At 41.3% G+C, this 16,634-nt stretch overlaps 1 protein-coding gene across 1 annotated transcript in view; it reads right to left on the bottom strand.

Moving 5' to 3' along the window:
• Window positions 1-2,413: 2,413 nt before the first annotated feature.
• LOC306746614 (uncharacterized protein) overlaps window positions 2,414-16,634 on the bottom strand; it is a gene marked incomplete at both ends in the record, with an annotated part of 92,456 nt that continues 78,235 nt past the window's right edge. The window contains 13 exons of the mRNA XM_079229547.1: window positions 2,414-2,514; window positions 5,506-5,592; window positions 8,774-8,911; window positions 8,996-9,062; window positions 10,418-10,561; window positions 11,067-11,111; window positions 12,640-12,675; window positions 13,100-13,162; window positions 13,260-13,304; window positions 13,616-13,660; window positions 14,376-14,429; window positions 15,566-15,592; window positions 16,535-16,579. Coding sequence (XP_079085673.1) covers window positions 2,414-2,514; window positions 5,506-5,592; window positions 8,774-8,911; window positions 8,996-9,062; window positions 10,418-10,561; window positions 11,067-11,111; window positions 12,640-12,675; window positions 13,100-13,162; window positions 13,260-13,304; window positions 13,616-13,660; window positions 14,376-14,429; window positions 15,566-15,592; window positions 16,535-16,579 — 897 coding nt within the window. The remainder of the gene's footprint in view (window positions 2,515-5,505; window positions 5,593-8,773; window positions 8,912-8,995; window positions 9,063-10,417; window positions 10,562-11,066; window positions 11,112-12,639; window positions 12,676-13,099; window positions 13,163-13,259; window positions 13,305-13,615; window positions 13,661-14,375; window positions 14,430-15,565; window positions 15,593-16,534; window positions 16,580-16,634) is intronic.

Genomic DNA, 16,634 nt, shown 5'->3' with positions numbered 1-16,634 from the left:
AGTAGGCGGTGACATCATAGTTATCATTTAGCTAAATTGAAGTCATTAATCATTATTATCAATTCAAGCTAAATTAAATATACGAGTTGCTCTCATCAGTACACCAAAAAGTTAAGATCACATTATTCCACTGATGCTGCCACATTTGATTTGGTCAAGGTCGGCGTTATGGTCTCCAAGGGGAACCCATTAAACCGAATATTAAATTGGCATGATGAAAGGGCAGAAGCCAAGAGAAGGAGGGGATGTAATGTAGCCCATAACCCAAAGAAAGATTGTTTTCCATTCACATTACAAGCAATGAGAAAATAAATGCTGCATGTCCAGCAGGGGGCTCTTTAAACTCACAAATGAAGGCAGCGGCAGACATTTGATTCATTTGAAATTAGACCCACTCACACAGATAAAACCTAGCAGAGATAAAAACCAAGCCTGCATGCTGAGGAAACTGATGTGACTCTTAATTCCTATGTGTAAAAAGAAGCCTGATGACTTTTTTATGATGTTAAGTATGATGAACTACACAAAGTGTCAAACAGATCTTCAGGGATGATATACAGAAAGAACCAAGTAAGATTTTAACGTCACAAAATGTCAGATACACCCACAGAATCTTTCAAACATTAATCACAGCAGGACACTGAAAAGTAAAATTAAAGTCTTTGAGTCAAAACTCTCATTAAACAGCGCTCAAAAGGAAAGCTTGAAGAAAATGTAGAAAAGTTAAATTGTTTATGTGATTATAAAGTTTACTTTTTGGATGAAACAACTTTTTCTTAAAAATCTTCAAACTGAGAATTGATATAAATATAAAGTTTGAATGCTCGTCTTTAAGTCCCATTTCTGAATAATCTACATCGTAGTATGGCCTGTTTAGGTAAAGTTGACAAAACCTTCTGAAATTAGTTGAAAGCATTAAAAATGGCTTCAAAACCTCTTATAGCAAATAAATAAATCCAAACTGCGATACAATACACAGTGACACAGAGTGCTGGTCAGTGAGTGAATAACCAGGATGTAGACCTTGATACTGTGAAAACAATGAGACAGTTCAAGTACAATAATGAGCACATGTTTAACCAAAAGAAAACATCTGAAGTTGTAGTGTAGTAATCCGATTTCCATTTTTGTGGCTAAAAATCAAAAATATACAAATAAACCAGAGGAATCATCATACACAACAATATGTAAACCAGTAAATGTTATTAATCTCCATCTCTCTCTCTCTCTCTCACACACACACACACACACACACACACACACACACACACACACACACACACACACACACACACACACACACACACACACACACTGATAATAGAAGTGAGAACCTTATCAGATCATTACAATGACAACTTGCTCATGTAATTATAATGTCAGGTCCCATTACAGGCCCCATTAGACAGGAGGAAAAAAAAGAAAAAGCACAATCACTCGATCAACTTATCTTCAGAATAAACCAACAGGAAAGGCGAATGTGAGGTCACGTCACACTCATTAAATAAACATAACATTTAAGTACATTCTTCAAATCTGCCCTCAATGTATTACAAACACAGTAGTTTCAGATTGTAGGTTTTTGTACAAAATATATGGCGGTCAGTTTGACGCTTAACCTATAGAGAACAGACAGATGTGACATCTGTGTCAATGATTATCCTGAAAAAAATATCATCATGCACACTGCTAATGTGTCAGTGATAATTCATACAACCCTCAGTAATCCAGAAATGTATTAATCCAAATTCTAGTCATAATATTACTGAATATCCATGCTACATTTACTACAATTAGTATTACCATCTATACGTACCTCCATGAAGAACACACTTCCAATAAATAATTTCCCTATCAGACACATCTGATGCACTTTGGTTGCATAAGGAGTTTCAAAAATCAAACATTTTCTCACACCTCAACATGAAACAAGTATATTAATTCAGTTAATCTCTTTCTTTCTCTGTTTCTCTCACGCACACGCACACACAGATGTGAGATGTGCCTTCTGCCAGCACATTGGCTTATCTGAATAAGAACAGAAGAGGGAAAAGGCATGCCCATTTAGGAGGCAAACAAATTATTAAGATCATGTGTTTTGACAGGACTGAACTTAATGAAACAAAGTAATTTCATGGTCTTGAAAGACATAATGAGAGTTGACAAGGAATGCATTACATAACAGTAGGGGATGTGAAAGCAAGACATACCTTGAAAGTACAGCATTGCAACAAAGAAAAGAAACTGAAAAGGTTTTCTTTTCCATTCAAAACAAAACCCATCAAAGAATAATCCTGACTGCATCCAACTGTTATTGTAAAGTGATTAAAAGAGGTCAGTTGTGAGTCAGTCCGATAAACCAGAGCTGAGGAAGCAGTTTAAATACAGCGTCCTGTAACCCGCTCTGCTGGGTTCAAAGGGCTGGAAGGAGACAGTCACTGGGGTCACATGTTCCAGGAGATCCACGGGGCCCTGGAGAGCCAGGGGGGCCCGGAGTAGTGTTCCCAGGAGGGCCTTGACAGAGAATGAGTCATTATTAATTTGTGCGCCGGGCTGCACATATTTCAGTGGGGTGATTGCATGAAAGTATATGGCATATTATATATGAGTGGTTTTAATCCAAAAGGCTACAGTATGCTTTATATCCACCTCATATTTTTAGTAGAGCTAGACCGATAAATCAGGTTGATACAACAGCCGACATTGCAGAAATATTGTGATTGGTGTGTGTTGGTGGATAAGTAAGAAGAAATGTCTATATAGTATATATAGTAAATATAGAAATGCCAAACTAGGTCTGAGGTCATTTAATAAAGTCATCATTACACAGTTTTCCACCAAAGAATAGTGACCAGTTTATTTTTACAATCGGTCAGGCTGTTAGACGTTATTGAAATGTGTGGAAAACATTTTCTACCATTTCCCCTTAACAACAGCTACCGTTTCCCACCAGCAAGCACTTTTAAAATGCTTATCTCATTTACAACTAGAAAGGTGCAGAACTCTGCCAGGTGTGTCTGCAAGACCACTGCTGTATTCTGTTAACCTTGAATAACACACACACACACACACACACACACACACACACACACACACACACACACACACACACCACACACACACACACACACACACACACACACACACACACACACACACACACCAAAATATATTGCACTTCGCTGCAGCAGGTGGACTCTCTCACGGACTCATGTATGAAACACATGCGACCGATCACGTGATCTTCCTGGTGGAGTTAATTAACCCATTCTTTAATTTCACTGTAATGAGGATGAAGGACAGGCAAAGTACATTTCCTCACTCTCCAATATGGCGAGGTCATCGCGGCAAATGAGACATTAGTATCTCCTGTTACCGAACAGCTTGCCGAAGCGGCAAAGCAGTTCACATATACTGTCCATACAACACACATGTCACATGCGCCGATAAAAAAAGGAAATCTCTCCACTGCAGTCCAGCGGAGTGTCCATTACATCAGACCAGTGCCGGCTCGGGGGAGCCATGTCTCCTCTACAGTTTATACGAAAAGAATTGCAAGTACAGCTTTGTCCTTTTCCTCCCTCTGAAAACACAACATGCCCTTTTCATTACTGCCACATCCATCTCCTACTTAACTGCTCACACACAAACTGTTCACAGCACTGTGGTGGTAGCAGGGCAAAGGTGCACAATCATTATAAAAAAATGTCCCCCTCCCCTGGGTCTCGCTGGCTACTTACAGCTCCTAGCTCAACTCTGCTAATGAGCTAGAGCACAGAGTTAATGCACTGCAGGCGAGCACAGCTTCAGCACCACCCAGGCTATACCGGGGGAACAAAGAGTTGAGGAAAAAGGCAGCAAGAGGCAACGGTGGTCATGCTCACGGATATTAGAGCAGTTTTCATTCACCGAGACGCTCCTGGTCTTGTCGAAAGAGTTGTCACGTCGTAATGAGAACCAACAACACTAAAAAATCTCCTGTATGTGACGTATATATCGCAGTTTCCATAAACCTCGGTGGTCCAAGGGAGCCTGCTCTATGTGGAACTCAACGGGTACAAGCTCATTATAATGGCCAAGTGACAGAAAGTTTGGCTGATAAAAATGATGAAGAGGGACGGTAGGAAGTGAGCCAAAGCTGTGGCCAGACACTGGCAGTTTGTTCAACTTTTAAATTCTTTCCCAGAGCCAGCTGAAGTCTAACCCTGCCAGTTGTGTCAAAGGTGCCTCCAATCACCTCGCGCTCCTGGAGAAGATGTCTTTTAACAGCCGCCATTTGTCCTTTAAATATAAGCTACAGCCAAGTTCCCTTTAACCTACACATGCATTATGCATATACATAGTTGGAGGAGTGTCTTTAGGTTTAGTGGTATACTCCTGTCAGGCTGAAAGTCAAGTGGTAATCCCACTTCTCTTCGCTCCACCGGGGTGCCGGGAGTTATTTTTTAGCTCACAGGAGCAGAGGACAAGCTGACATCTTTAGTTGTGTTCAGTGGAACTTTTGATGAGGACAACACCAAGTTGAGCTTTTACTGACAGAAATGACGTCATTGCAGCATTTTGTCCTCTGTTGACAATGTTTATGAAACATAATGTCATCTGGGAGTTGCGTTTAACTCTAACATGCTGAGATATTAAATGATGGCTGAAATAGAATGTGAGGTTTGAGATTTGACACAACCAAAGTTCTCAAACACCTCAGTGAGATAAGCTAAACTTCCCGCCGCCCTTCACTGTCCGTAGATGTGGAAGAGGGCAATGCAGGGCTGTCAATTCTGTGACACATTTGGTCAAATTGCATGTTCTATTTTATACAGGTACAAATACTGCACTCCCTTATGTTTTACTATGGCTGATGGTTATTGAGTGGCCGTTCAAAAATATCTTGAAATCATGTTATCTTTAAACGTTGAATACTGTTGAAATCCAAGGCTTAGAATTGGGATTTAACAAAGATAAATATATATTTTTTTGGCCATCGGCAGGCAGCACAATAAGCTGTAAAAACATTGTATGCTATGCATTGCATAGTATGTTTCCACCTGATGAAAATAAGTGCAATATTCTCTCTCTTTTTAACTTTGGTTTGGTCTTCACCTACTCCTGAGAAAATAAATCTCCAATTAGCAGCATATTGCTCCTCCGCGTTCACCAACGTCTCTGTGGGTTCAACACAATCAATGACCTATTTCACTCGACACACATTTTATCCATTATTAATCTACACAGTAATGGGTGCAGTTTAAGTTAATAGTTGTATCAATAGCGTATGCGGTTAAGGAAAAATCTCCAATAAAAAAAACAAAAAACATGACACACCAGTCCACCATCGTCTTCACTGATGCATATGGCTGACAAACAGCATTCTGTACCTCTGAGATACGACTTCCACTGTATTACTCCTTCCATTCTACTTTCTAAGTATTCGCTCAACCAATAGCTCAAGCCTCTCTTTGACCACATACTTCAAATACATGTATTACAACTTGCTAAAGAGCCCCTTACCTGCTGGGCCCTTGGATCCTGGGTCTCCTGGGTCTCCTGGTAACCCCAGACCAAGCTGACCTCGTTCTCCTTTCTGACCCCTGTACCCTGAGGACAGACACAAAACTCAGGCTGAGCAAAACATACTGTAGCAGGAGATGAAGTAAAGGTGTGCGGTGTCATGTTTACGGAGCGTGTTGGCACATGATTAGTGAAAATGTCAGTACATGTTGAAATCAAACTGTCAAGACACGGATTCGCTTCAACCTTTATATCTGTCCGGGGACTCAAACAGCTTCATTCGCTTCTTGATGATAAATCATCAATACAATGGCAAGGTCAGGCATCAAGTCCGTACTTTTTTGTTGTTGAGAAAAGCAGTTTGATGTAGAAACTATTCTGGATTCCAAGTTTCAATCCCAAACCTCTGAATCATGAAAGACGTACAGATATCCTGTCCAAATGTCAATCATCACACTATCCATCTTTAAGTTAGTGTTCCAAGAAGGAGGCGTTGTGCCTTTTGTACAGCTTTCTGTCAACAATAGGGACACAAGTGCATGTCTTTGAGGAAAACTATATATTTTTTTTCAATCGCAGGTCAGATATGTGGGTCATGAAAGGCATTCAGAGAGTAAAAAGATGTTTCATTCCATAGAAAACAAACAGATGCAGAAAACTATCACGTATAATAATGAAAACTAAACCAAGACCTGTAGTTCACTGGATAAGAGGTGAACTTGATCATAAAGCTTTTTTTCTGTTTGACCACAGGGAAAAGTATATCTGGTGTTGAAATGATGTCTTTTCTATGACGGGGAGCGGCTGCTGCATGATCACCTCTAATGTGAAAGAACAAGCAGAGATGAACACAAGGACATGCTCAAGCCTGTCAAAGAAAGGCTGAGGAGTAAAACAACATTAAACACTTATGTTCAAGTCAGACCAACAAGTGCATTGCTTGTAACAATATGCTCACACACACACACACGTTATTCAAAAGCTTTCTCACTCCATGCAAAGCCTGCGAGTCTTTACAGTTCAAAACAGCAGCATACACGGAAGAATTTGAGGGACTGTGAAAATATTTCCCCATGAGACACTTAAAGTAATGGAGTCTCAGGACCAGCGGTTGCATTGAGTGCATCAAAAACATTGACAGGAGTATCAAGCACCGCACCGCCTGGCCCAAAGGGGAAACGCTTCAATGCTTACAAGTCAGAGAAAAGCTAAGAAAAAAAGGCTTATGAATGCTCCGAAACTGAGTTTCAAAGAGAGAGGGTCTGGCCACACATTGCGGCGATAATGAGACTTTTTTCAACACTCACAGAGCCTGGGGCATTCATTCAGGAGGAGACGATCCATGGAGAAAATAGCCCTGTACCTTAAGCAAAAAAATACTGAATAGTACACAGGGCAATAAGGTTGGGCGGTTTATGCACTCTGATGAATCTAAAATGCCACTCTGGGTCTGCACTTGGTAGAAAGCAATATTTTTCTTGGGGCACTAATGGACAAAATACGTTAATGGAAAATAATATTGCCACAGAGTGGTTTTCCATGCTTGATTGATATGATTGCAGTCCTGCACCTGTTGTACACTGTTGTAAATAGCAATAACAGCAACATCTAAATATTCATGCTTTGCCTTACAAAAACCTTTATTTGAGCTGCTGTTCCATCAAAGACCAATTACTGTGGAATATTTACTGATATTTTCCAGCACAAAATAGAGCTTATAGCATGATATAAGAACAGACACTTTGTTTCAGTTAGTATTAATAAATAATACAGAATGTACCAAAATATATAAAGCAACAAAATGTTAAAACAACAAATAGCTGAAATAATGAAATGCACTTAAAGCCCCATAACTAACATCAGTGAGTCTTTTCATTGCGCTTTCAAAAATAAAAGATGAATAGAATGATAAATAAGCCTTAATTACAACACAGGGGAGGGAAAAAACAAAAAACAAAAAAAAATGATGCTCTTCAGCATGCGCCCTTATGGGTATTGTTCTCTAACAGCTTGAGACTTTCAGCCATGTGAAGTCAAACCACGTGGAAAAAAAAAGGATTCAACAGAGGGGTTATTTTTCTCCATAAACAATTCATTTTGGTGTATTGGAGAACAAGTCAAGTTGGATATTCCAGAGAAGCACAGTCTCCAGCAGAGGATGACGAGAAATAATGAGGAAATATTACCCCAAACTCTGTCCCCAGCTGCGTGGAGGCACAAGTCAACAAAGAAAGAATTAAGAAGTTGTGGAATTTTTGATTTATCAAGGGAAAAAAAAACTTTCCTCTTTGTTTTCAATAAATATTTATTGCAAAGCTGCATTAAGAATCACCTATAAAACACTCTTTGAAAGCATTAAAAAAACAAAACGAGCAAAACAAAAAGACATGTGTAATGCAAATAGTATTATCACAGCACACATATTCATAGTTGAGTAGTTGCCTACTTTAACTACATTATTCATGAATGAAAGCAGCATTTTATATTATAGCAGTGGATTAAAAATGTAAATGGTCTTGAATGATGTGAGGTAGATACAAAGAGAAAGGCCAATGCAGGGGTGCTTTGATCTGCACCAACGCGTAACACACTCCTCCTCTTCAAAAGTTAAGACACCGTAGTTCTGCTGCAGACACAATACAATTCTATGTTTGAGGTATAAAACCTAACCAGCAAACCATTAGTGCTGTAGGCAGTCAGAAAGTTGTATCAGTCTGATAAAGAACATCCACCCTCTTTCCTGACTATGCTCCTTTTCTACTTTAGAAGCTTTATTTCCTGGAGTGAGGTATCAATACTGGGGCTCTTTCCTGTCCACATTGATAATACTGTCTCTTATTCACAGTCAATTCTTCATTTGTCTTCATATTTCCAAGAGAGCCGCTGTGCACCACACTCCTGGCCTTTCCTCTGCTGCCCGACCCTCAGTCTGCATTGATATACGGGTCTAAGCAAGAGAAAAATACCCATGAATCCCTACGAAATACATGTGTCAACCTATACTGATTCCCCCAGCCCACCCCAGCTCCAAACCAACTCTTTATGTGCAGAAATACAAATGTAACTGAAGGATGTTGGGGTTCTGCAGCTCTGTGTATGCAGTAGTAAAGGCTGCCTGCTTTAAATATGTGTGGTGCAGCACATAGTTGGACTGATAGGCGTATTTAACATCGGAGTGTTATTTGGAATTCATATTTTAACAGAAGTGGTTATTCTTCCAGGATGGAGTGAACATCCAGCCGTTCAGTCTGGCAGCCTGAGCTCTTACCATGAGGACCAGGAGGTCCGGGCTCTCCTGGCATTCCTGGTAATCCGTCTTTTCCAGGAGGTCCTGGAGGCCCATGGACTTTTGAGGCTAAGATCCCTGCAGGTGTCTTCTGCACAATGGCAGCGCTCGATAGCTTCTCTACGAGTTAAGAAAAAGAAAAATTTACATTCAGAATGCAGAATGCATAAAAAACTGAAAAACATAATTTGGAAGAATTGTTACCTTCAAAGACCCTCAGTACTTCGTTTCTGATGAACATTTTTAATTCTTCCATGAAGCTGGGATTACCCTGTGTGTGCAGTGTAGAAGAATACAGTATTTTATTCACAGTGAATTGGCTGCAGAGGAGATACAGGTGAGGTAGCTTTTTCAACTCAAAGACCTCCACTACAATTGAAACCCATTTGTGTCACGAGGAGGAGAGATTACTGCTGGTTCTTTTCTACATCTCACTTTTAAATGTTCTGTAGTTCATGCTTTCTTCGCTGTGCTCTCCTGCCTGATCACTAAGGGTACATCCCAAGTCTCTTAATTGCATCCCGAGCCTCAAGGAAATATGTTTTAAAAGAAATGAGACGCCCTTTCCTCTAAAGCGTCACGTGAAGCAACGTGTGTTTCTGATGACACTTCCTGGAAGCCTGCTCTCGTGCATCGCTCATGGCTCCTCTTTGATCCTTCCTCGCTCCTCAGAGCAGAAATAAGAGCTTTGACTCTACTGTCGTTACCTCATCTGCCCTGCATCACTGCAGTCCTCTCACCTGAGTCAACCTGCCCTGGTCCACACCTGGACCTCACAATCCTCATCAGCCACTCATTCTTTTACCGGCCCCAGATTCCCTAACCCTGTGCCAGATTTTTTAATTCTGCCTGCCTGATTACTGGTTGAAGTTATTGCTTATCCCTCAGCTGTTTCGTCTGCCCGGTTCGTGATTCCTGTTTGTTTTTCGGACTGATTAAAAGGATTTTGGAAGCTCAGCTGCTTCTGAATTTGTGCTTTTGGGTTCAAGGAGTAACACTATTCCGCGAAATACGACCTTGCATTATAATATCACATCGGTACCTCAAATCAAGCTCGGTATGAAACAGAATCAGTCTCTGTCTACAATGTCAAATGTATCTTTTCATACTGGCTCTGTATGCTTCTAAATATATAAAAAGATATGCTCTGCCACTTAAACATCGTCAGCTTTCCAGGGTAACCATGGCAAACAATAGTAGCCGTGAATCTTTAATACTTCCTAATAGTTTCCATCACTGCTGTGAATGTTATGTAAGCTCTGCGTACAGCATGTGTAAAATGTCTGTGACACACGGAGGTGTTTTCACTGCTCCGCAGAGCTCTAGGCACGCCTACATATCTCTGTCTTTTTATCTGTCTCCATATTCCTCCCTCTCTGACCTTCTGTTGGGCCTGGTTGTGGAGTGGGAAGCATTGAGCAGAAAGAGAACAGCAACCTCCCTTGCACTGCCTTGTTTGATGTTTCATGCAGAAATCTGTAGCTGCATCATTTTCCATACAGGGAACGAGAACTGAACTAGTTACACAAGCTCAGGAAAGGAGGCTGGAAGGTTTTAATCATCTGGCAAGGTAGGGGCGGGGGTACTCTTCTTGCTATCGGAGGTATTTGCAAATATACAACTTACCAAGAGGTTTACATTCTCCAAATTTCCTGGAGGGCCACTATCTCCTTTTTGACCTGGTGGTCCGGTCCGTCCGATCGGGCCAGAATCCCCTCCGCGACCCCTCTCGCCTTGAACACCTCTTTCTCCAGGAATCCCTGGATCACCCTGCAGTGAAGACACCCAGACATCTCTTAGCTTTGTATCATGGTAGTACTGGTCAAACCATTCAGCTCTACAGTATAACAATGAAAGAAAACACATTTCCTGGCGAACATAAACTACACCACAGTCACTATTTTCCAGCCTGACTACACAGCTGTATCACTTAACTGTTAACATGCTTAACAACTTGACACTGGCCTGTGTTTCCAGCCAGTCACCTGTCCTGAGGTTATGTTGCCAACTATAACGCTAAAAGCCTCCTTTTGCATTCTCTATTTGCAAAAGATTAGTGCGTGAGTGTGACAGAGCTGTTTAATGTTGCCTTGCAAATACAATAGGAAACTGCACTGAGCGTTAAATGCCTTTATCTAGCGCTTACGTGCTTGTGGGGATTAGTTGTGTTTATGCTTAAGTGAAGACTTTCATTACAATTCATCAAAACGTTTTTGGTGCATTATAGTCTGAGTCACAAGCTTCTTTTTAGGAAAACAGGAATAATGCTGCTTACACGTTCTCCTTTGGATCCTCTGTCCCCTGTTGTACCCGGAGATCCCTTAGAAAAAGCAGATACACATGTTTTAAGGCATTGTTGCCATCCGAGAAAGGTAAAGAAGTAATAACTATATCATTAGAAAAATAAATGAAGCTGACCTCGAAGCTTTTCACCCACACTAAGTATTGATGTTCAGTAACATACAGGGACATGCATAATACTCCATTATTATAATCTGTACATATTAAGCAGATATTTATAGTATTTAAACTCGCATATTGGTGTTTGGCTCATATCAACTCTAGATGTTTATATTCTGCTGCCTGAAGAAAAACCTGTGAGCAAGCTTTTCCTGAATTACTTGACTTTGAGAAATGTACACATTTCATATAACTGTGCATTGATTGCTTCTTGCTCATGTGCTTGTATAATATCTCCCTGTACAGTGGTTCACCTTCTGCAATGTCACGGCTTCTCTGCATCACTCCTGATTTTGTTTGTGAAGAGCCTGCTTTCCCACTAGCTGTCTTTACTGTATGGGCGAGCTAGGAGAGAAAGTACCTGTCTCTGGCTTCATGTCACAACATCTTGTGTCTCCCAATCCCTTCCTGTCACTCCTCATTGCTTCTCTTTACCGTGCTCTCAGCAATACCCCTGGGAGCGTCTTTGTATCAATTTCCTGCTGGATTACAGGAGCCATGCAAAAGACAATCTGGCATGATGTGGTTTTTAAACGGGCATCTCTTTGTGATGCCGTTCTCCCCTGCCTGCTTTAATCTGCAGTCCTCTGTATTCCCCAATGCCTGATGCAAGGCTTAAATCTATCATCTTGCCCAGTGAAATGTGCTTCCCTGAGCATTATATTCAACCTAAAAGCAGTGAGCAAGGAGTCTGGGAGGAGGAGCAAAGCCACCTGCTAGATGGCACTGTTGCCCCACCAAAAAGTCCAGCACTATTGCAGAAAGACATGAAGGCAAAGCTCTATAAGGGCTTTATGAAATGATATTTTGGTGGAAGAATATTAACTAAAAATAATAGGCAAACAATGAACTGTTGGGGTTGTTTAATTAAGGTGCAAAAAATCTTGTGAATCAGAGAGAGAAAAAGCACAGTCAACCCAGTTTGATATTAGACTGGATAATGTGTTTGTAATGGCTATTCAAAGCAGATCTGTTCTGCACGCTGTGAGCCCATTCTGTGTGAGTCTGTGTAAATAGTGTATAATATATTTGATTAGTCACCAAAAAGCAGCATTTGTTTCAATTTTAGCCAGGTTCATCAGGCAGGAAAATGCACATTTAATCTAAGTGTCTACTGGCCTCTATTACAAACATTTTATCATTGCCTAAAAGCATTAACTCTATAATTAGTGTAAAAAGACTAAAAGTCAACAACGCCTTAAATCGGCAGCATTTCATTTAGTTTTTATCATTAAAATCTCAAATATGCAAATAGGTTTAATGCACTCAGGATGCTGTAGCTAGAGGAGGGGGAGGGGGGATATAAATCTGCTGTGCCATCTTTCCGCAGCTCGGCTGATGTAAAGCACTTTCTATAAGGGGATTTGCAACGTGTTCGCACAACTCACCTTGTATCCCGAAGTTCCATCTTTTCCAGATCTCCCCTGCTCAAGGAGTGCAACACAAACAAAGACATTTTATATCAGCTCCCACCTTCGATTGGATCAGCACTGTTGCACTCCTAGTAATCTCCACAGTTAATGAGATATCTCAACCAAGGGATAATGATCCTGATTGCTGTGCGAACACTGTTCCATTGTGCGCTTACAGGGAAAATTACAGAAACCATCTCTGATGGTAATTGTAAAGAGGGTTGTAATCATCTACAGGACCAGTGATCGCGAACATACATATTTATCTATATTGTCTTTGAATCAAGGTTTTCTCTCTCATATATTGGTAAAACCACCTGGAGCAGTGAGTTACTCAAATGTATTTGCAGACTGGACATTACCGGAAAGGTGCTGTTGCAACAGCTAGTCGTGATTTTATAGGAATAAAGCAACAGAATTCATGAAGCATCCTTACAGCAACACCTTGGGGTCCCTCGGGCCCTGGGAATCCTGTCTCTCCGAGCGGCCCCCTCTCACCCTGTCAGAGAACAGAGACAGCCGATGTGTCAGTCTGTGGTGACAAAGGAATGACACGTGGATTGACAGCTCAAAGAGAGTTAGAGGCTGAGGCTCACCGGCTCTCCTGGGATCCCTGGCTCTCCACGAGTGCTGGGCTTCCCCTGTCAATCACAACACAGGAAGAGAACAGGCCGCGTTTGACAGGTCCTCAATGGTGTCCTATCTACAGCACCTCTGCAGCCTCCCGTTCATAATATACCAACCCGTTTACTATAGCTTCACAGGAAATCCACTAAACAGACCACAGGTATATGTCTGAGTTATTAACAAACGTGGTGTTGTGTTATGGCTCTTCTGCTGTGTGCTTTGTGAAACATCATCGAATTGTTGCCAGCAGCAGACTTCAACAACCCAGATGATGCAGCAAAGAGGAGTGTGAGTTGGAGTAAATTATCCTCCAAAAAATACTTACTGGAGGACCTTGTATCCCAGGTAGACCAGGCAAACCATTATCACCCTGAAGGAAACATTGCAGTAGGGTCAGATAAATGAAAAATACATGACATGAAGAATACACATAAATCATTGTCAAGCAGACACATAGAGAGTGTCTAAACGGCCTAAAACTGGGTATGATGGCCTTTAACACCTTAAAACACAAGTCTCTACTTATATCACAAATAGGGAGTTATGATAAACAACCTCCTTAAGTCTTCACATTTCAAAGGCAAACACTTTACATATGTCACAACTTTGACAGTGTTCCCCTAAAGGATGAATTACTCTGAATGTCACATGAACTGAAACGTTCCACCCCTGAACATGCACAGTCACACACTGTCAAACAGTGGCAACCTTTCCAAACAAATGTAGCTGTAGGAAGTTGCATGCAGGCCTAGCTTTGTAATTGTCCAAATGGGGACCAACAACATGAATGCTTGGGCTCCAAGTGGGTGTGGTATTACTGCATAGCAAGTTTAGAGATCTAAAACCTGAAATTCCTTCAGTCAATATATATAAAAACAGGTGAAGCTACAACAGGCACCCATATTGTGTTTCACTTTCACACTTTTTTTAAATAGTTTTGTAGCTGGATATCTCGTTTCAGAAATAAACTCTTTAAATGCTCTGTAATGAGAAGAAGTAGAGCGAAAGCACTTTCTCTCACTATGTAATCAGGTTAGGTCATGGCAGATCATGAGACACTTCTCTGGGCCGATACTGTTGCTTACCTTGGCACCGGGTAGCCCTTCAAGCCCGGGTAATCCCATTGCCCCTGGTTCCCCCTATGAGAGAAAAGCACATCACCTGTGTCAAGACAAAATAAGTCTCTACTGCTATCGACTGAGGGCTGGTCGTTCCCCCTGTTTGCAACCAAGAATTATGCTATTTTTGTCTGTTTGAGATGAGCTACTGGGAGGTAAATGAAATCCGTATGAGGCTGTAAACATTAAAAAAGCACATATAGATAAAAGCGACATAAAGGCAAGTAAATCCAATTCTGCAGGAGCACATTTCCATCTCGCCTCTTGATATTCTCTGTGACGTATTAGTACAACCTTTCGTGTGTCAATATGAAGATAATCCTATGAGGACGATACTTCGACCTGAGTGTATTCTAACATATGACCTATGACGCATGCTGTCACAGCTTGGAGGCTATAGACCGGATAGAAAAGAGCACCATTTGACAATCAGAATCAGACTTGCTTTCTGCACTAAAAATAGAGACCCATTCCTAGTGCTCGAGCAAGTGATGGCCTCTATCTACCTCATCTTGCTCAAGCTGCCATGGAGAAATGCCATTACACAGAATGGAAGGGCAACCGGTGCTGACATAGACGGATTGTGCAGGTAATTGTCACACATGTAGATTGTCATGAATAAGCGAGTGCGACTAAGGGGAGAGTGGGCCAGCCAGAGGATCAGCTGTGAGACAGATTGGGGCAATTCCACCACAGCACTGAAGCCGCTCACACAATTTATTAAAATGTCAAATTAACATTCTGGTGAAAAATCACTGTGCAACAAAACAATAAAAAATGCAATTGGCCCCGTGAAAATAAAGAATTCAAGTTGATAGCGTAGAATTGTTTCCATGTCTGCGTGGACTGTTTTCGGGCATCAGTATGGGAGGTGGTAGAGGGCGGGCATTTGAGGTGCAGAAAGAGTTCATAGGTTCCCACTGGCAAGACAATATGGTACAGAGGTTTCATATTTGCAGGAGACATGATCATTATTTCGCTGTGTTCTCCTGCGAGTGGTTAAGTGTTCATGCTTGAGGGTGTATTGACTTATGCTGTAGAGAACCACAGAGACAATGATAGAAAGCAACAGGAAACTCTGACTTCTCTATGTTTTGGGCAGCACAAAGAAACAGACAAATACTTCATGAAATATATATTCCAGAGCTTCTACTCACTGCAAGTCCTTCGTCTCCTTTGGGACCCTTCGACGAGAGAGAGAAAAAGGACAGATTACTCTCATGAATGAGACAACTGCTACTGTAGAAATCATAAATATAGTCTGAAATGACATGTGGGTACTGCATGTTGCTGTCATCAAAATGTATAGCATTCTCTTGTCTTTGCTCTTGTCTCACAACTTCTGTCTGTAAATCATGCTTACATAATATTATATGACACTTCAGAGACTGTTTGGTGTTTCTCAAGCGGTATTTAAAATGATCAGGATCATATAATTCAGTCTGGCTATCACACATGCTTAACAAACACTGGTCATGCATGTTTACATTTTCAGTAAAGCATTTCCGCATTCTATACACAAAAAAGATTATTGATACATTGGGCCTCTTGTCCCTATTAACACTGATACATATGCTTTCTGAGCTATTGGCCTGTAATGGATGCAGTACAGGGAGAAGCTTCCTCAAGACTGAGCTGTGGCTCATGTGCGTTGTGCACTAGAGATATTGGAGTGTCTATTTCCCCCCTCACTTTTACTGTTGGTGGATTGATCCCTGCGGGGCCTGTGAATGAATGTCTCCCAGGAGACTGGACAAGATTATAAACTGTCTGATAAGGCGGAGCAGGGGGAGCTGATAAGCAAATCGGGTCACTTCAGTTTGGCAACTGAACTTCTAAGTCCATTTTACATATCAATGATGTTGTGTGTCCTGGGGCAGGTCAGAGACACCTGTTTGACAGTCTGGAAGCCTCTTGGCCTTCACCAAACACCAGCTCTCAATGAACATTATCGACTGTGATAGGGCCTCAGTAGTCGAGATAACGTTGGAGGGCTGGTCAGGTTATTTGTCATTCGGCTCTCTCAGATTCTACGATTCTTACAGTACCAACGTGCCAGTGTGCTTGTGATTCTCCACAGTACACTGTAAAGGATTTGCTTCAGGCATAACAATGATTATGCTTACCGGAGCACCAGGAGCTCCAGGGGTTCCTAAAATAGCTCCACCACTCTGAAAAGACATAGTTTTAATGTTATGGCTATATATTTTACAATGTGGGTCAAGC

This window comes from Taurulus bubalis, assembly GCF_910589615.1.
Source record: "Taurulus bubalis genome assembly, chromosome: 14".
Classification (NCBI taxonomy): domain Eukaryota; kingdom Metazoa; phylum Chordata; class Actinopteri; order Perciformes; family Cottidae; genus Taurulus; species Taurulus bubalis.
The sequence above is the reverse complement of the archived record's forward strand: the minus strand, read 5'-3'. Positions and strand labels throughout refer to the sequence as shown.